At 36.7% G+C, this 19,049-nt stretch overlaps 3 protein-coding genes across 3 annotated transcripts; all 3 read left to right on the forward strand.

Moving 5' to 3' along the window:
• Positions 912–9,177, forward strand: LOC105172150 (NAD-dependent malic enzyme 59 kDa isoform, mitochondrial). The gene is made up of 20 exons (XM_011093507.2): positions 912–1,083; positions 1,295–1,440; positions 2,202–2,298; positions 2,877–2,995; positions 3,077–3,244; positions 3,973–4,101; positions 4,637–4,697; positions 5,159–5,262; positions 5,350–5,433; positions 5,548–5,654; positions 5,768–5,861; positions 6,254–6,367; positions 6,557–6,622; positions 7,167–7,239; positions 7,348–7,434; positions 7,596–7,650; positions 7,738–7,809; positions 8,176–8,238; positions 8,585–8,699; positions 8,830–9,177. Exons 2-20 carry the CDS (start codon positions 1,306–1,308, stop codon positions 8,899–8,901), a joined length of 1,815 nt encoding a protein of 604 aa, XP_011091809.1. The 5' UTR covers positions 912–1,083; positions 1,295–1,305; the 3' UTR covers positions 8,902–9,177.
• On the forward strand, positions 9,691–12,246 carry LOC105172161 ((+)-neomenthol dehydrogenase). The gene is made up of 5 exons (XM_011093519.2): positions 9,691–9,942; positions 10,031–10,280; positions 11,216–11,281; positions 11,444–11,623; positions 11,710–12,246. The coding sequence occupies exons 1-5, from the start codon at positions 9,764–9,766 to the stop codon at positions 12,085–12,087; spliced, it is 1,053 nt and encodes a 350-aa protein (XP_011091821.1). The 5' UTR covers positions 9,691–9,763; the 3' UTR covers positions 12,088–12,246.
• On the forward strand, positions 13,300–18,412 carry LOC105174332. The gene is made up of 10 exons (XM_020694981.1): positions 13,300–13,334; positions 13,442–13,688; positions 14,158–14,232; positions 14,403–14,579; positions 14,721–15,093; positions 16,240–16,267; positions 16,399–16,645; positions 17,158–17,232; positions 17,458–17,640; positions 17,804–18,412. Exons 1-10 carry the CDS (start codon positions 13,315–13,317, stop codon positions 18,179–18,181), a joined length of 1,803 nt encoding a protein of 600 aa, XP_020550640.1. The 5' UTR covers positions 13,300–13,314; the 3' UTR covers positions 18,182–18,412.

A 19,049-nucleotide genomic window follows, 5' to 3' on the forward strand; every position in this document is an offset into this window, starting at 1 on the left:
TCAATTCCTACCATTAAAAACTTAACAAATTTGATCATATTTTAATGTAATTATAGACTATAGTTGATGCTGTCGTACAAAGTTAAAAGGTATAGAGCATAATTTTTTTACAATATCGATAAAAATATTTAGATGATTCATAACTTGCAATATAATGATGAAAGTAAGCGCGTTGACGAGCCAACCAACTCTGAACTTCCAAATGATGAAAATGGGGGATAAATTTGGGTCCTATAACTTGCCAAAAATAGCTTATTCATGAGGTATTTACAGAGAGTACATCTTTGAACAAATGTTGCCCAAATTTTACAACGACTAAGGTTCTCACGTTATATTACTTTCAAATCTTTGTGATAATTTATTATTTATCAATTAATCATTAAATCCCCATTAATAGTGATTATTTGAAATGGTTTAAGATAATCAATTATCAAATTGACAAGAAATGACACGGTATGATTTCAATAATTAAAAGCAACTATATAATTTAGTAATTAAATATTAAATCTAGGTAAAGATGAAATTTAACCCCCTCCCCTCAACAAGGCTACTTCTGGAAAGAAATGATATTTGATGAAATAAATAATTTAATATATTAGAAGAATAATTAATAATAATAATAATAATAATAGATACAAATTTAATGAAAATATTGGAATTTATAATTTTTACATTTGTAAAATTGTAAAAGGGTCAACATGGATGGAGCAATGCACATTTGCACAGCTGATCCAATCGCAACCTACCTCAGTTAAGTTCAATAGTAATATTAATATTCCAGGTGTTGGTTTGTCCTCTGGTCTGAGTCCTCATAGTTACTAGCTGCAACCGCGTCTGACCCCACGCCAAATAATTGAAACTCTATAAATAGATTGACGGTTCTGCCCTTACTGCCCGCTGCTCTCTCTGACGGCCCAAGCACCCGCACGCCACATTCCCTTATCTGACCTGCCCGTTTTATCCGGGCAGCTGTAGTCAGGTTCGCGTCTTCACTCTCACCAGTCAGCACCCAGCAGCAGCTTCAACTTCCCAAGGACCAAAAAATCTTTTTTCTTTTTTTGTTAATAATCTGTAATTAAAAAGGTGAGAAATCCAATTCCAATATCTGATATATAGATACAGGATTCTGTATGTATAGGACTTGACTGAGTCTATATGTGTAGCCATACACACACATACACACACACATCATTGCACCGTTGTTTGACAATGTGGAGTTTCTGAAAGGGAAGCAGACGAGCAATTTTACTTGAAGTTTGTTGAATTATATCTTTTTGTTTTTTTTGGATTTTAGGGGGTGGAGTAATGTGGAGAGTGGCGCGATCTGCTGTGTCGAGTCTCCGCCAGTCGCGGTGGCGGCTGCTGTCGACGGCGATTCCTGGACCCTGTATTGTGCACAAGCGGGGTGCTGATATCCTCCACGATCCCTGGTTTAACAAGGTTCATATTTTCTGTTCGTGCCTTCGATTCGATCGAAGTGTTGTCATTTGAAATTCGTTGAACTAAGATAGTAATTAGTTTCAGAGAGTTTGTGCGGCATATGCTGATTTTTTAGATCCATTTTAGCTTTCTTATTTGTCTTTAGATTGTTCCTTCATGTTTGATATTTTTGCATTTGATTTTTCTGAACTGAGTGTCACTGTAAAAACTTTAACGAGGCAACTTTTTATTTCTGAATGGAATGTTATCTGTGATGCTTGCAAGCTATGGGTGAGAATGAATTTATGGTATGATCCATGGGTGTGAAGGAAGAAAGAAATACTGTTTTGTATTTGCTAATAGTTACAGATCCTTAAAGTTATTGCAAATTGCTTTCTCTTGTTATCAATAAAAGGGGTTGTGGATTTCAATTAAAAGAAACAAGTTACCCGCAAGTTGGGTCTGCTTTTGTGTTCATTTCGCTAGATTGAAAATATGCATTGAACTTTAGCTGGTTTATGGTAAATGACATGTGAATTATTAAAATATGAGTTTCTAAGATTTTATATTATTTGTTCATAACTTGAGAGAAAATCAATATATTTGTTTGATGAGTTTATCCATAACTTGAATCAAAGTCAATTAGGGCTATCCTGATATATTGTCATAGACTCACACCTAGAATTAGGGCAATGGAAAAGATCAAGAATTCATATTTGAGTTGATTTATAAAGCCTATGGTCCAAGATCAAGTAATAACTGTTGAAGTTCCAAAAAAGCAGGATACAGGTTTCCCTTTGACGGAAAGAGATCGCCTGGGATTACGTGGTCTGCTTCCACCACGAGTGATATCATTTGAGCAGCAATATGTTCGTTTTAGTAAGTTAGCTAGCTTCTCTGCCTTCATTGAAGTGTTTATCTTATGTACTAGTTTCTGTCGGTCTGTGAATTGGCTTAGAACGACATGTTAACGTTCCCATTACTGCGGTTGTCTCCCCCAAACCTTAAATTAAAGGTTAAAACATCTGGCTCCGTTCAGCTAGACTAAAAACAACACAGTTTACTAGAAAACATTTGCCTAAAATTTTATTTGTCGACACAAATGGATGCTCTTCTTTTCTTTGAACTTAAACGCATCATGAACATTTAAAGTGTTCTAGTTTTAGTTTGTTTGTAAAGGTTGAGACATGCAATTCTGTTAGTCGTTCCTGTTATCCATCCGAGAATAATAATCAGAGAGGTTAGGCTTTTGACACTTAATCAGGAAGCTGACCAACTTATGTTTTCTTTTCTTAATGTTGAATCTTCATGGTATGACTTTTGTAATACATGAAGACTGGAGCCAGATCTATAAATGAGTTTTCTGTATATGCATCTGTCTGGGGAAATTCTGTTCTGCAAAACCAAGGGCTTTAAATTTTGAAAGTTAATCCTCGTTCCACTGCTTGTGTTGTTAGTGGAATCATATAGGTCTCTGGAAAAAAATACTCAAGGTCAACCAAATAATGTTGTATCCCTTGCGAAATGGAGGATTTTGAATAGGCTGCACGACAGAAATGAGACATTGTACTACCGAGTAAGTTTGTCGATCCATGGCTTCTATGAAGGATAATTGTATGTTAAATTAGCTGAGATGATATTTTACTTTACCTTGCAGGTCCTGATTGATAACATCAAGGACTTTGCTCCAGTAATATATACTCCCACAGTAGGATTGGTATGTCAAAACTATTCAGGGTTGTTTAGACGTCCGCGTGGAATGTATTTCAGTGCCAAAGATAAGGGGGAGATGATGTCTATGATCTATAATTGGCCCTCTCAGCAGGTATTGTGTCATAATTAACTGTTATTTACCATTGTTTTATAACTATACATTTGTATTTCATTGAATATCGTGTCCTTTTTATTAGTGACTTACGGATTTTCAATCCAGAAAAATACCGCGCAGTTGTATTTGAAACTAAACCCTGTACACCTAGATGCTATTTGGTCTAATTTCTCTTTGCAGTATTCTCTCATGTAATCTGTGATATGTCATGTTTATGAGCTTTTTAAATTGTTTTACTTTGTAACATTGCATTAATTGGTCATACACTGAGATAAGTTTGTGAAAATGTAGCAAAAGTTGCTGCTATTATTTGGTTTCTTGATAACCTTTTCTGTTAATGCATAAGCTTTTGTTTTGTGCATGGATTTTATTCTCTTTGCATCTGATGCCTCCCTGTACTTGCATGACAATCAATTATGCATTGTTACTTTAGTAGCATTGCATCAGATAGTGACTAGTTCACTCAAATTGGAAAGGTTTTGCTACATTTGGCTGTCTGGATCTTTAAATGCATCTAAATAGACTCACCATTCCGGAAATATTGTTTCATGGATGGCAGAATATATGAGTCCTCTTAGTTTTATTTCTCACAATTTTCAGAAGTTTGTTCCTCATCATCTTAGAAAAAATTGTTTTCTCCTCCTTATAGACAATTTATTTTCTCTAAGATGATGTTTTCACCCACTATCAAAACTGAAGTTTTCAGTTGAAATTTTTTCTCGTAGGTTGATATGATTGTGCTGACTGATGGCAGTCGTATTCTTGGCCTTGGTGATCTTGGAGTTCAGGGAATAGGTATTCCAATTGGGAAACTTGACATTTATGTCGCAGCTGCTGGCATCAACCCACAAAGGGTATATCCAATTCTTATCGTTTTGCTATACAGTGCTCATATATATTGCTGAGACTTAACTTGTCAAAATTGTCCACATTTATATTTTCTTCACTTCTCTTTTAGGTTTTCAGAGACGCCAAAATTTGGCTCTTCGTGATTTTTTCTTATGAAGCGATCTTCACAACCCAATTTTCATATGTCTTTTCTTCTTTTCAGTTTGGGGAAATCATAAGAATACAATCCTAGTGCTACTAAAGAAAGAAACACATGTGCATAAATTTCAGTCAAGATGCATGTATATATATGACAGTCTTAATAATAATATATATGTCTGTTTTGGGTATATTTACCCATTATGTTTTTTGTTTTTCTTACTGCATTCTGTGGGCATTTATAAGTTAAAAAAATATGCTCTTGGTTGATTTGAAAATAAAGACGGATAACATTCATTATTTCAGTTGTAACTGAATTTATTACTAATTTTGTACTTACAATTTCTGTTTTAATTGTCTGTCATTCTATCTCTAACACCTGGATTTACTTATCCATGCCAGATATTGCCAGTTATGCTCGATGTCGGTACAAACAATCAGAAGCTTCTTGAAGATCGCCTTTGTGAGTTGACTTTTTAAAGCTTACACCCGTCAATTTAACTTTCCTGCCATTTTCTTTCCCATCTCCAGTTCTTTTGCAGGACTTTTATTTCTTATTTTTGCTACAGGAATGTCATGTTACCCTTCCGTATTGGTTCACTTGGACGAAGACACTTTTATGTTAATGATTTTATGTTTACTCATTAGAGTAGTTTATCTTTAATAGTATCTTAACATGCTCCATGAGTGATCTTCAGGTGAAGCTCGTAAACAAGTAAATTTCTAGTTTTCACTGCCAACTCAATCAACATTCAACACACGCGCACAAAAAGAAGAGGCGTTAATACGAGTATCACTGTTTCAGACTGTCATTTCTGCCTGGACTTTATGATAATCATCTGGAAATTTGAAGTGGTCAAAGCTCTGAACATTTTACCTGAAAGAAGACTTTGTTTGGTTTTTCACATGGTTGTAGTTTGACAGATTTAGGACTTAGACAACCTAGGCTGGAAGGAGAAGAATATTTGTCGATTGTTGATGAATTCATGGAAGCTGTTCATGCACGTTGGCCAAAGGCGATTGTGCAGGTCCTTTTGTTCTGAAACATTTATTGTAGTTAATGATATCTGATATAAAACATCACTAACAATTTGTTGTTGGAAAAATTATATCAGTTTGAGGATTTCCAGATGAAGTGGGCTTTTGAGACACTAGAACGCTACCGTAAAAGGTTTTGCATGTTCAATGATGACATACAGGTAAATTGCCATTGGATCCTGTCTCTTTGACTAGGATAAACTGTAGATTCAAGAAGAGGTTCCTTCAAGTGCATTTCCGCACTAATGTCCTTACTCTTACCTCTACATATACAGGGAACAGCTGGTGTTGCATTAGCTGGGTTACTTGGCACTGTCAGGGCACAGGGACTGCCGCTGACTGATTTCGCAAACCAAAAGATTGTTGTGGTGGGGGCTGGAAGGTAGGATGTAGTCTTGGTTTTGATAGACCGTCTGTTTTTCTAATGACAAATTAAATGATCTGCAGGAAGCTTTGCTTTATTTTTATTTTCTTACTTCAAAATCTGTATTGCAGTGCAGGACTCGGTGTTCTTAAGATGGCATTACAGGCTGTTTCAAGGATGTCTGGATCAGCATCGGACTCTCACTTTTTCCTGCTTGATAAAGATGTATTGATTCACAACTTAAACACGATATCAATATAAATTATGTTTTGCTCCAAACTTGTAGCAATATTGCGACAATTTGTTGGAGATGGATTTTTATCTATGACTTAGCATTGGCTTGAATAATAGTGGTAAGGGAAGAGATGAATGTGATGCGTCAATTGACATCTCAGTCCGTCAGTCTTTCTCCTTAAAATTCTTTTTTGGGTTATGGGACCCTAAAAATTTCATTCTGTCATCTGCCTTGAAGGAAAGGGGTGGGGAATAAACCTTCTGCAATTGGAGTTTGAGGACATTACTAGGCCAGTCTGGAGATTATAACTTAGTTTATAAGTTATGTGGATATTCCCTCTCAATTTGGTTCGTTTTGTAAGTTTGAGCATGTACATTTGCAGGGTCTCATAACAAAAGAGAGAAAATGTCTTGATCCTGCGGCTGCTCCTTTTGCTAAGTCCCAAGGTGAGATTGAAGGACTCGGACTCAGTGAGGGATCCAGTCTCACTGAAGTGGTGAGTCTTTTCTGCAACATCTCTAAATATATATTGTCTAGAGACGAAACTTTTCGTCTTGTTTAAGCTCTCTAACATGACCATGAGCGTCCTGAGCACTAGCTTTTCCTTTTTGGGTTTTTCATGTTTCCGTGATGGAAATCTTGTACATCTGTATAATGACTCCAACGCAATCCAACTACGGTGCAGGTTAAAAAAGTTAAGCCACATGTGCTTCTTGGTTTATCTGGAGTTGGTGGCATCTTTAATGAGGAGGTTCGTTCCCATTTCTCTAACCTTCTCCTGTACTGCATCATGTACCTCTGATTTTCTTTGTTTTATGATTGTCTGAAGCCGGCTTCAGTATTCCATTTAACAATTGACTCAGTTTGTCTTACTTGAACACCAAAATATGAGAAACTGGCAAATCTTTCTGTCCTCTGCATGGTTCTAGTCCAAGAAAACATTCTAACAAGAATATGAAGTTTATAAGTCTTCTGTTTCACTCAGAATGTAAGGTCATGCTTTAGAAGAGATATAAGAACTTCCCATTTACTCATTTAAAATTTCGAATTCTTGTTGTAATTAAGCCTTTTGATATTTAGGCATGTTCTATTTTCTTGTGTTTCCCCTGTTAGGGGTCTGTACCATGTATATTGTATTCATGCTAAATGATTTTGTTTCCTAAGGATTGTATTCAGTTTGTCAGAGTTAATACACTGATGAGCTGCAGGTGGTATTATTTCCTTTTATGATGTATGACATGTTTAAGGAGTATTTGAATATTAACTCTTTGCCTACTTGACGGGCCTGTAAATAGGTCCTAAAGGCCATGCGAGAGTCGGACTCCAGTAAACCTGCTATATTTGCAATGTCAAATCCCACAACAAATGGTTAGTCTTTTACACTTTGCTACTTTGACCATTTTGTTTCATGTACTCGTAATTCTCACGTTGGACCTGAACATATAAACTACTCTCTTTACATGCTTCATGGAACAGCCGAATGCACTGCTGCTGAGGCTTTCAAACATGCTGGTGAAAATATTGTCTTTGCCAGTGGGAGCCCATTTGAGAACGTCGATCTTGGTAATTTCTTAATTTTGCCCGAGTAATTTGATTTCTGTCATTAAACAATTGAGCTGCTTCCCCATCCATGATCAAAATAACTGCATATTACTCTTCTAGTTTCTTTCCCATTATGTTCTCAGTAGTCATACTAGAGTTCTAATTCGTACTATTTGTGGCAGGAAACGGGAAAATTGGTCATGTTAATCAAGCAAATAACATGTACCTATTTCCAGGGTCAGTATTAATTCCTATTATTGTATGAAGATAAGTATTTCATTTGTTGTATTTATGATTTTCTGAATTTATGACCTGCTCATTTAGAATCGGCTTGGGAAGTCTTCTCTGTGGTGCTCGTATCATAACTGATGAAATGATGCAGGCAGCTGCTCGTTGGTATGGACAAGCAACTTCTTTTTCTAGAATTCTATGATGTTATGTTGGAAACATAAAACGAGGTTGAATAATTTCCTTGGACCCTATATGTTAACAAATTACATGTTGCTAAGCTGTTGATCTTTTATAGTGCCACTAGTAACTTGACATACTCATTTGATATGTGATAAAACTTGTTTTAAGAAATATTGTTCATTGGGTGGTGTTTGAACCTTGGCTGGGTTTGTGGTCTTCACAGACCTAGCCCATTTTCTAGAAAGCTAGCAATTTCATAATGCATTATTTTCCTATTCTATTCATAAGTGCTGTGATTGTAACTCGGCCTATCATTAACTAAATATTTTTGAACTGTGGTTGTTTGAGCAGCCTTGCTTCGTATATGACCGATGAGGAGATTCAAAGAGGTGTCCTGTATCCATCTATTGATTGGTAAGTTTGTCAGGTTCCCTAGATGAGAAGTAACATAAAAGCCATTGCAATAACTAGATATCAAATTAGCTTGGTTCTTCAGTTCGATCATATTAAAGAAGAAAATAACAGTTACTGTTACATTATACACATACAATATCTGGCAATGATTGATGTAAATAAATTTGGTGGCTTTCTGTTTCCCATTTCGTAATTGAGAGATCAACAAATTACTGCATTCCTATTTGCTTCAAGAACACCTCATACTAGGAAACAGATATATTGGGCCCTACGTATTGCATCTGTAGCTTTTAATTGTCTGTTTATTTTTTAGTTTCTTCCTGACCTCATAGTTTTATGTGGCCAGTATACGGGATATAACCGCAGAGGTTGGAGCTGCCGTCTTGAGGGCAGCAGTAGCTGAGGAAGTGGCTGAAGGACACGGCGATGTTGGGCCCAGAGAGTTGTCACACATGTCAAAGGTAGGCTGAGCTGTACACTGGGCTTTATATGAAATTCATATGTGTACTTTCATGAATCAGGAAACAGGATGCTGACACTTAGGAGTAGGAGAATAACGTCTAATCCTTGACTTGATGGTGATACATGCAGGATGAAACTGTCCGATATGTGAAAGACAACATGTGGTATCCTGTTTATAGCCCTCTTGTTCACGAAAAGTGAAGCTGTTCCAGCCTTTATTCTTTTTCTTGAGGCTGTTTTTCTTTATGCAGAATTTTCGGAACTTCTGCAGCCCATTGTATGTTTAGGACTAATTAATGAACTCGGATAGACAGCAATGCAAATGAATTAGATATAGCAAGCGTATAAAGCAACTAGACTTGTTTCACTTTTGTTTCTGAATCCACTCCTTCCGGGACTGTTGTAACAAGTACTTGTGTACCTTTATAAGCTGAAATCATTCAATAAAGCCCTCATTAGTTAATGAATTTTAGAATATTTTCTTTCGTAGTCTTTGTTTTGGCACAAGTGAACTCAAACATGGATTGAGTTTTTGGTACCTGTTCAGGCGAGTAACTTTCATCTGGGACAATTCTTGTGAAATCTCAATGGTTGCAGCACCTGGCAATGAGGGTTGATGCAACGGAACTATTACCCGCTAAGGCCTCATTTATTTTGGATGATTAACCACGATATCATGACTAATTATCTCTTGTTTCTTGTTTACTTAAAAATGGGCCGGCTAGTGATATATGCATTAAGCTCGGAAATAAATACTATTCAGTTGTGATTGAAATTCATATTTGCATTTGGTTATAATTTTATCACCACCAAATTTCAATTGTCCTTTTCAGTATTTTTCCCTCTTTGGCCTTGTTTTGAATTTAATTATCCCAACAAACCACCTGTTGAAGTGATACAATATCAGATTCTTTTCTAAAAAAACAATAAACTTTGGTGCACAAAACGTTGCATAAATGCTTAATAATCTTATCACACAACGTTGCATAAATGCTGCACAAAAAGATAAAATGATTATTAGAGGGGTGCAGATGCAATTTACTCAAAAGATTATTAAGCAAGCATGCATGTCCTTCTGAGTCTCCTCACCTTATCTTATAGTCCACCTACCATAAAACACACACACACACGGAAACAGAGTCAGAGACTTAAGGATTCACAGCGCCACTTTCTCCTTTTGATCTCACATAGGCATAGCCATTCATCCATGGCTGAAGCAAGCAGCACAGTGATCAAAGCAACGTAAGTATTAGTACATCATCCTGCTTAACAGATCAAAAACTCCCATCGTTTTCCAATCTGTGATTCCTACTTGTTATATAACAAGCAGCAGGTATGCAGTTGTCTCTGGGGCAAATAAAGGGATAGGCTTTGAGATATGCAGGCAGTTGGCTTCACATGGCATCACAGTGGTGTTGACTGCTAGAGATGAGAATAAGGGGCTTCAAGCTATCAACCAACTCAAAGGCTCCGCCCTTTCTGATCATGTGATTTTTCACCAACTTGATGTGACTGATTTAGAAAGTATTTTTTCACTTGCTGAGTTCATCAAATCCCAGTTTGGAAAGCTTGATATCCTGGTATGATTTGCCAGACTTTCCTCATAAAATTGTTTCTTTCTTATTCTTTTTATTGAAAATATAGGTTTTTTTTTTTTTCCTGAAACTAGGTGAAACTAGGTGTTGGATATTGGGTCGCGTTAGAGGACCCTTGACCCAAATGCATCCATATTTGAGATAGAATTGAGTCTTCCAAATATATATTGTGATAAAAACTCATGTGAGATAAAAACCTATCTAGCATAGAGTTTGTAGTCTTCCATTTATGTATTGGGATTATGGACTCCTCATATAGGTTTATGTACACTTTATAAATAGGGCACATGGTTGTGATTAAATTACAACACACAAAAATACAAATGTGATACAAAATGAGTTGATTACAATACTCTCTCCAATTCTATCTCTCTTTTTCTCTCTACATTCTTTCTTGGAGCACCACCATAAGCTCCTTGTATTTGAGGTAAGCAAATGAGTGGATTACTCTAGTAGTGATCACATCAAGGAGAGTAAGGTATGTTGGTGATGTGCATAAGATTTGGAGTAAGATCTAACGTGGGGTATATCTTGAAGATGTTTGTGGGATGACCTCGACTCAACAAAAAAGACGATGTATTTGCGATTCATAGAAGGCATGAGCTTGTAGACGAGGCTAATCCGTATGCGTGGATCGATATGCTTCCGCTAGTTAAGGTTAAGTCGGTCCACAATTATGAGCCTATATGATTAACATCTATGTGCACATAACCATTTAATTATATGCGAGATTTATTAATGAAATAATATATGAATTATGGATTATTATTTTCCAACACTAGGTAAGCAACTGATGTTCGATTTTAAGTTATCAAGTAGGTATCAAATGATTTGTCATTTTTCATGTGGTTCCTGAACTTGAATATAGCACCCTGCAGCTTGTAAGTATGTTGATATGGGCTCTTCTGTTTTCCTCTCAGGTGAACAATGCAGGGATTAGTGGAGCCATTTTCCATGTTGAAAAAATTGAAGCTGTTGGACCATTTGTATTTCACTTTTCTTTCCCCACTCTCTTACCTAAACTTTCACCTTCCGTTTTTGTGTTCGTCTTATGATGCTTACTACTGCGTATTCTTCTCAACATGTAAGTTCTTTTCTGTGTATATTGTATGATAATTCATTTGTTTAATTTCATTTTCTTGGTCCAGATACGAGAAGCCAACGTAAACTGGGATGACATAGTAACTCAGACATATGAAGCGGCAGCAGAAGGCTTGCAGACAAACTACTATGGTGCAAAAAGACTGTCTGAAGCACTTCTTCCCCTTCTCCGGCTTTCTGATTCACCTAGGATTGTAAATGTCTCCTCTGCAAGCGGGAAACTAAAGGTATCTCTCATCACATACAACCAACACTTAATTTACACTGCATTTCAACCTTTGACAAGGTTATCTTTCGTCCATGAAATTTCCAGTATATTACCAATGAATGGGCCAAAAAGGTACTAACCGATGCTGAAAATCAAGAGAGTTTGGACCAAGTGCTGAATGAGTTTCTCAAAGACTTCAAGGAGGGCAACTTGTATGTAGAAGGCCAGCCTGGAGTTCTGGCAGCATATACAATCTCGAAAGCAGCCATGAATGCACATACCAGGATTCTTGCAAAGAAACATCCTGGTTTTCGGATAAACTCCGTCTGCCCTGGCTATGTCAAGACAGACATCAACTGCAATACGGGCATACTGACAGTCCAAGAAGGTGCTGAAAGTGTTGTCAGGCTCGCCCTACTGCCTGTTGATGGCCCGTCTGGATTGTTCTTTGTCCGAAACCAAGTGTCATCTCTGGAGGAATGAAGTTGAAACATCTCCACAAGCATGAGGTTGAGGCCCATTTTATTCAAACCCAACATTTCAACTCCTATATATGATCAATTCCACAGAAAAAACTGCTACATTGGGCCGTTGGTCTCCCCTCTTTTATTCATAAAAAATGAAATAAGAAAATTTGAGGTCCATTTAGTTCTGCTTGTTAGATTTGTTTCTCAGCAGATTGGTCCAAGTAATAAATACTTGTCTATTTCTCCTTTGGTAAGTCTAAACAAAGTACTAATCTATACTATTATAAAGAGAGGAGGACTTAGAGATATAAAAGGGTGGTTTTCATACTACTTTTACCAAAAATTATGTTTCTCTTCAACTTAATTCAATTTTACCCATTCTCTTTACCCACAACCCCTTTAGAATTATTATAATACCATTAGGCTATTTTATTATTATACAAAATAGATCCTTCAATTTTCCAACTTATGTTAAATTAACTATTCAATCATGCAATTACATGGATTCGAAAAGTAAATTTAATCCATTTTATTTAATTTTTTATTGTTAATTGAAATTGAAATAACATAATAGTGTTTATTTTTGCATGTATATATATATATATAATGATCGTTATCAATATAACATAGAAAAAAAATGCAACTTACTCTTGTAATATTATAAATGTGCAAATTACCCCTTTATAAAAAAAATAGCAATTTACCCCCTTATATTTTTTAAAATACAATAATTTTTTTCATGTATTTTTTAAAATGAAGCAAGTTAGGGAGATACATTGTTTCGTTCCTAAATTGCTCCATATTGAAAGATACAAGAAGATAAATTGTTATTATATTTTCATATGAAGCAATTTGCCAATTTACAATATTACAAGAGGGTAAATCGTATTAAACCCATATAACATATATCATATAAAATGTCAATTTTTAATTTAATTTGAAAAAATATGTATTAATAATTAATGCATTAAAGAAAGTTACCAAATAGTTTTTGCGAATGAATTTGTAAGATAAAGACAAATTTTAATATAAAAAATATTATGAAATTTAATAAAATAAAAATATTATTAAAAATTATGCAAGTGCGTGCCACCCATTATCAATACCAGGAAAGCGATTTTACCCTTTGTGCTGGTGAACACCATGCTTACACGTGGGAGCCCAGAAATTCGAGTTTAATCAACCAACATGAAGAAGGCAAGAAGAGCATTACGTACAGAAAAACTCAGATGAGCTTTCCTCTATGGCTGAAGTAACGAAGAAGTAACAAAGCAATTTTCTTTCCTTTTTTGTCTTGTGGAGTAGTCTTTATTGTTATTTGAGTTTTGTTTGCTTATAGACATTGTGTGTGTGTGTTTTCTCTACTGCAGGTATGCTGTTGTTACAGGAGCAAACAAAGGGATTGGGTTCGAAGTTTGCAGGCAGTTGGCAACTCAAGGCATCACGGTGGTGTTGACTGCTAGAAATGAGAAGAGGGGGCTTGAAGCTGTTGAAAAACTCAAAGCCTCTTCCCTTTCTGGTTCTATCATCTTTCATCAGCTTGATGTGACTGATTTAGCAAGTATTGCTTCCCTTGCTGAATTTATCAAGTCCCAATTTGGAAAGCTTGATATCTTGGTATGAGCAGAGTTGTTTTCTTTTTGTAGTGACGTACTCATATGTTTATTTCTAGGATTACACATAATTATACTAATTTAGTCAGTTGTTGTTCTTCATTAGCAGCCCATTTACGGATTCTGATATTTTAGATTATGTTTCTGCTTGAGTGAAGTTATCACTTGTTAGATTATTGTGAATGCAGAAACATTAACCTGTTTGGATTTTCCTGTGATGATAGTATTATCAAGAAATTCAAGAGTTAAGTGTACATATTTTTCGCTTAACCGCTTTGGTGATTCTTGGTTCTTGTTTTATATCATTACTGCAGTCCTCTGGCTTGAATTTTTCCAGTTCCCAATCGTTGGATGATATATTAGGCATGATCAGCTATGATTCAGCTGTTGCTTTCTCATACAACCAAAGACTCTTTGTGTTCACATTTCGTTTCACAGAGTACATATATAGCTAAATTGAGGCAACTGTGCAGGTGAACAATGCAGGGATTGGTGGAGTTACAGTCGACAGTAATGCTATTAGAGCTGTAGCTGGAGCTGCCGGTGAGGTAAGTCTATCTGTTTTTCATATACTGAAGGATCTGCATTAATAGTTCTGCGAAAGAAAACCAATAAGAAGGTCAATACCATATCAAAAATGTGTGTACTTCTCTTTATTTTTATCAGGCTATAAGTCCATTATACATACCTCTCGAAATAAATGGATCTTCTGATGCAGACAGGAGCAGGAGTCAACTGGACTGAGGTAGTGATTCAGACCTACGATTCAGCAGCAGAATGTTTTCAAACAAATTACTATGGTGCCAAAAGAACTGCTGAAGCACTGCTTCCCCTACTCCAGCTCTCTGATTCACCAAGGATCGTTAATGTATCTTCTTTGTTGGGGAAGCTTAAGGTACCATTCCTGGCACATTCTTTACATCTGCTTTACATATACACGCTAAGTTTTAAGAAATAGTAGATTATAAAGAGCTAAATCACCCAAAACAAGAACTTCAATGCTATAACTATTGATGTCAAAGCCTTTTGTTTTCAGAACTTACCAAATGTATGGGCTAAAGGTGTACTCAGCGATGTTGAAAACCTCACAGAAGAGAGAATTGACCAAGTGCTGAATGAGTTCCTCAAAGATTTCAAGGAGGGATGTTTAGAAGCCAAAGGCTGGTCTGGTGCATATATGGTCTCTAAAGCAGCCATGAATGCCTACACAAGGATTCTAGCCAAGAAATATCCGAGTTTTCAGATTAATTCCGTGTGCCCCGGATATGTTAAAACCGATATCAACTTCAATACTGGTTATTTAACGGTAGAAGAAGGTGCGGAGAGCCTGGTGAGGCTGGCAGTGTTGCCTGATGATGGGCCTTCTGGCTTGTTCTTTGATAGGAAGGAAGTCTCATCTGTCGACGAATAATAAGTATGTTTTCAGGGTATAAATATTTATCTTATGTTTCTCCTGGAGTTGTTACAATGATATTCTGGAATAAAAATGATCATTTGGTGGGGTACTTGTTTCCATGAAAATGCTTGTAATGGTGACAAGTGTTCTTTGAATTCCAGTGTAGCTAAGAACTTGTTATTCAGTTGTTCTGCAGAAATGGCTCGAAACTATCTGCAGTTACAATTTGATTTAGATATTTAGCTAAGTATTTGCATTAAATATCGGTTTTTTCATTTATAACAGACTCCGTAATAGAAAGTTTTGGGGTTCTGTTTCTTGGGAGGTAGTCCCTTATATACATATGAGTATAATTCTACAACTACAATAAATATACGAATTTTACATTTTTTTGTGGCAAGTATGTTGATTTGGGTTTTTTCGTTTTCCTCTCAGGTGAACAATGCAGGCATTACTGGAGCTGTTTTCCATGTTGAAAAACCAGAAGCTTTTATCATTATATCTTAATTTATTTGTTGCATTGTATTGTGAGTTTATGTCTTTTTATTTCTTCTTCTTCCTCCCGTGTTCTTGTTCCTCTGTAACAGCCCAATATGAATCCTTTTTCTTCTCTGATATTATGATGCTTCAAAATTAACAGAGATGGTGTTGATATGTCCCAATTTATCCTTGCCTGAGATGTACATGTCAGCGACGTGGGAGCATAGAGCATAATTTGTTCCATCCAATTTAATACCAATAGGCGCGGCCGGAGACTCAAGAGTGAGTTGGGGAACTGACGCCTTTGGTAGAGCTTCAATCATTTTCTCTGTGAGGTCATTTCTGATTGTCAAGGATCAGAAGTCGTGGGTTGAACAGTTCCATCGGTGGGCTCCGATACCATGCCGAGACTATGGACAAAATACTTTGACTATCTTGTTTCTTTATGTATCATTTGCATAGGTGCGCCACTATAAAAGAGAAAAACATAAACTATATTATGCTATGCAGATTTTTTGGTTAAAGTTGAGATTATTTTATATCCCCATAATTGCTCAATTTGCCAAGTCACACCAACAAAGGCTTATATTATAGCAGGGGGACAAACAGAAACTTTGTGCTAGTTTACAAACACAAGAATTCAGATTGAGAGCATCAAAGATAGAAAGAAAACATTGAGCTTCATCAATGGCTGAAACACCCAAAAGGTAACTAACCACAAACTTAACTACAGATGAACTTCTCCCATCTCTCTCTCTCTAAATTTATGTGTTGCATATATTGTGGTGGATATCTTTTTCTTCAGCATCTTTGTTTGATTTGAATTTTGGTGCTGCAGGTATGCTGTTGTTACAGGGTCAAACAAAGGGATCGGGTTCGAGGTTTGCAGGCAGTTGGCAGCTCAAGGTATCACAGTGGTGTTGACTGCTAGAGATGAGAAAAGGGGGCTTGAAGCTGTTGAAAAACTCAAAGCCTCTTCCCTTTCTGGTTCTGTCATCTTTCATCAGCTTGATGTGGCTGATTCAGCAACTGTTGCTACCCTTGCTGAATTTATCAAGTCCCAATTTGGCAAGCTTGATATCTTGGTATGACCACAAAATGTTTTCTTGAATCCATTGTTATCCTCCCCATTCAGTAGTAACCATATATTTTCTTCTAGTGTCAGATATGATTAGTATATCTTGCCTGTTCTTGGTCTTCGCTTTAACAGCCGATTATGAACCCCTCATTTTATCTTGAATCTTTTGCTCAGAGTTGGATTTTGAATAGCAGAAAAGTTCATATGGTTGGGTTTTCTTGAAATATTGGTATTGTTATCAAGAAGTGAAACAACTAAGTTTAGATCTAACTACCGACAAGGTGGTGACTTGAACAAACAGTTATTTTGATTTTTCTTGGGTTAAAATTTCTCAGTTCCCAAATGTTTGATAATAAGTCAGGTAACAACAACATAATTCATTTGTTGTTCAGTCTTGCTGTGTTAGGCATGATCAACTAAGAATCAGCTGTTGCTTTCTCCAGCCGTTTCGTTCTCATGTCTTTCTCTTGATTTATACAACTTAGATATATAAATGGCTAAGTTGAGGCCAATCTGCAGGTGAACAATGCAGGAGTTAGTGGAATCACTGTTGACCGTGAGTCTCTGAAAGCTTCCCCTGGGGCTGCCTCTGAGGTACGTAGATCCAGTTTCTTGCGTTTCTTATGAACTTTTTTGAATCTGGGCTATCTGGCTCAGATTATATGATAATATATTGATGTTTCTTCAAGATAAAATCTCCGAGAAGAGTAATACCTAGATACACGTCAAAATGTGTGCACATTTATTGTATTGGGCACTTCGCTTCGGCTGTGAAGAAACTATAGTATGGACTGATTCTTGAGTGCTCCTCTATGGCAGACCGGAGGTTCAAAAACCAATTTGAGTGAGATAAAAATGATTCAGACCTATGACTTAGCAGCAGAATGTCTTCAGATAAACTATTACGGTGCCAAAAGAACTACTGAAGCACTGCTTCCCCTACTCCAGCTCTCTGATTCACCAAGGATTGTTAATGTAACCTCTTCGTTGGGGAAGCTCGAGGTACTCTTCTTGTCACATTCTTGCATTTTGCTTCATATGTAGATGCTATATTTTCAAGAAACAGTAGCTTAAAAAGAGCTCAGTCGAGTCAAAACGGATATGTGAGTTTTACTTCAAAGCACTAAGTCAGTTAACCATTGATGTCCGAACTTTTTACTTTCAGAACATTCCAGATGAGTGGGTTAAAGGGGTACTCAGCGATGCAGAGAACCTTACAGAAGACAAAATCGATCAATTGCTGAATGAGTTCCTCAAAGATTTCAAGGAGGGGTCTTTAGAAGCCAAAGGCTGGCCTAAATATAACGGTGCATATATTATCTCTAAAGCAGCCTTGAATGCCTACACAAGGATTCTAGCCAAGAAATACCCGAGTTTTCGGATCAATTCCGTGTGCCCCGGATACGTTAACACCGATATCAACTTCAATACTGGTCATATGACAGTAGAAGAAGCTGCGGAGGGCCTGGTGAAGCTGGCATTGTTGGCTGATGATGGGCCATCCGGCTGCTTCTTTGAAAGGAAGGAAGTCTCATCTTTCTGAAGAATAATAAGTATGAGTGTGAGGGTATGTAGAATTCATCTTTAAGTTTCTCCTCAACTTCCTCTGATGATGTTGTGGAATAGTTTATGGCGCATGAAAATGTTTGTAATAAGTGTTTGTTTGGATTCCAGTAGTGTGTTGGCTGATTCAGTTGTTCAGCAGAAATGGCTCCAAACCCAAATTATATGTAAAATGACTATTTGCATTTAAATTTTTAGCTAAGTTTTTTCATTTGTTTCTTGGAGGGCTAGTCCCTCTTTTCCTGAGATATTGACTATAATCCTAAAACCGTAACAAATAGAGATGGGGGGCAAAAATGCATTTCTTCTGCTGGTTTTGTGGTTGCATGCACATGGGCAGGTGGCCTCCCCCAAACTGACCATTGACTTCACACACTCACATGGGCAGGTGGCCTCCCCCAAGCCTGAGGGTGGTCTTAGGGTTACAATTTTACAATGTGACTCGCAGCTATTCTACTACTTCTGAACAACGGTATTTTGTATGGTTCTTTCATTATTAATTATTTACGATCCATTCCTTTAATTGGAGTTGAGTGACAATGTGAGAATCTTGTTGCCTTGTGTGCATGTTTTATGTTCTTGTTGTGCGTGCAGAAATTAAATGACGGTGCTGCGAATTGATTTGTTGTAATGGTGGCGATGCCGTGAGTTATTTGGGACGGCTTCAATTGAAAATTGATAGATGGAAATGCTTGGAAAGAGGGGGAGGAGAAAACAACTGCAAGAGAGGAAAGGACTTTTCTTCGACAAAAGGGACCCTAAACCGGTGAGCGATTTGGTCGGGAAAGGTTAAAGGTTGCATTTTTGCCAAGATTTATCTGCCATTTCTATATTTTTAGGATGCGAAA

This window comes from Sesamum indicum, linkage group LG1 (genome assembly GCF_000512975.1).
Source record: "Sesamum indicum cultivar Zhongzhi No. 13 linkage group LG1, S_indicum_v1.0, whole genome shotgun sequence".
Taxonomy (NCBI): Eukaryota; Viridiplantae; Streptophyta; class Magnoliopsida; order Lamiales; family Pedaliaceae; genus Sesamum; species Sesamum indicum.

What these genes read in the sequence shown, in the direction of transcription:
- LOC105172150 (XM_011093507.2), top strand. Translation starts at nt 1,306, where the DNA reads ATGTGGAGAGTGGCGCGATCTGCTGTGTCGAGTCTCCGCCAGTCGCGG. An exon ending in ACGATCCCTGGTTTAACAAG is followed by an intron (nt 1,441 to 2,201) that starts GTTCATATTTTC and finishes CCAAAAAAGCAG; the next exon opens with GATACAGGTTTCCCTTTGAC. An exon ending in GCAGCAATATGTTCGTTTTA is followed by an intron (nt 2,299 to 2,876) that starts GTAAGTTAGCTA and finishes TTGTGTTGTTAG; the next exon opens with TGGAATCATATAGGTCTCTG.
- LOC105172161 (XM_011093519.2), top strand. Translation starts at nt 9,764, where the DNA reads ATGCATGTCCTTCTGAGTCTCCTCACCTTATCTTATAGTCCACCTACC. An exon ending in AGCACAGTGATCAAAGCAAC is followed by an intron (nt 9,943 to 10,030) that starts GTAAGTATTAGT and finishes TATAACAAGCAG; the next exon opens with CAGGTATGCAGTTGTCTCTG. An exon ending in TTGGAAAGCTTGATATCCTG is followed by an intron (nt 10,281 to 11,215) that starts GTATGATTTGCC and finishes TTTTCCTCTCAG; the next exon opens with GTGAACAATGCAGGGATTAG.
- LOC105174332 (XM_020694981.1), top strand. Translation starts at nt 13,315, where the DNA reads ATGGCTGAAGTAACGAAGAA. An exon ending in TTGGAAAGCTTGATATCTTG is followed by an intron (nt 13,689 to 14,157) that starts GTATGAGCAGAG and finishes GCAACTGTGCAG; the next exon opens with GTGAACAATGCAGGGATTGG. An exon ending in TAGCTGGAGCTGCCGGTGAG is followed by an intron (nt 14,233 to 14,402) that starts GTAAGTCTATCT and finishes CTTCTGATGCAG; the next exon opens with ACAGGAGCAGGAGTCAACTG.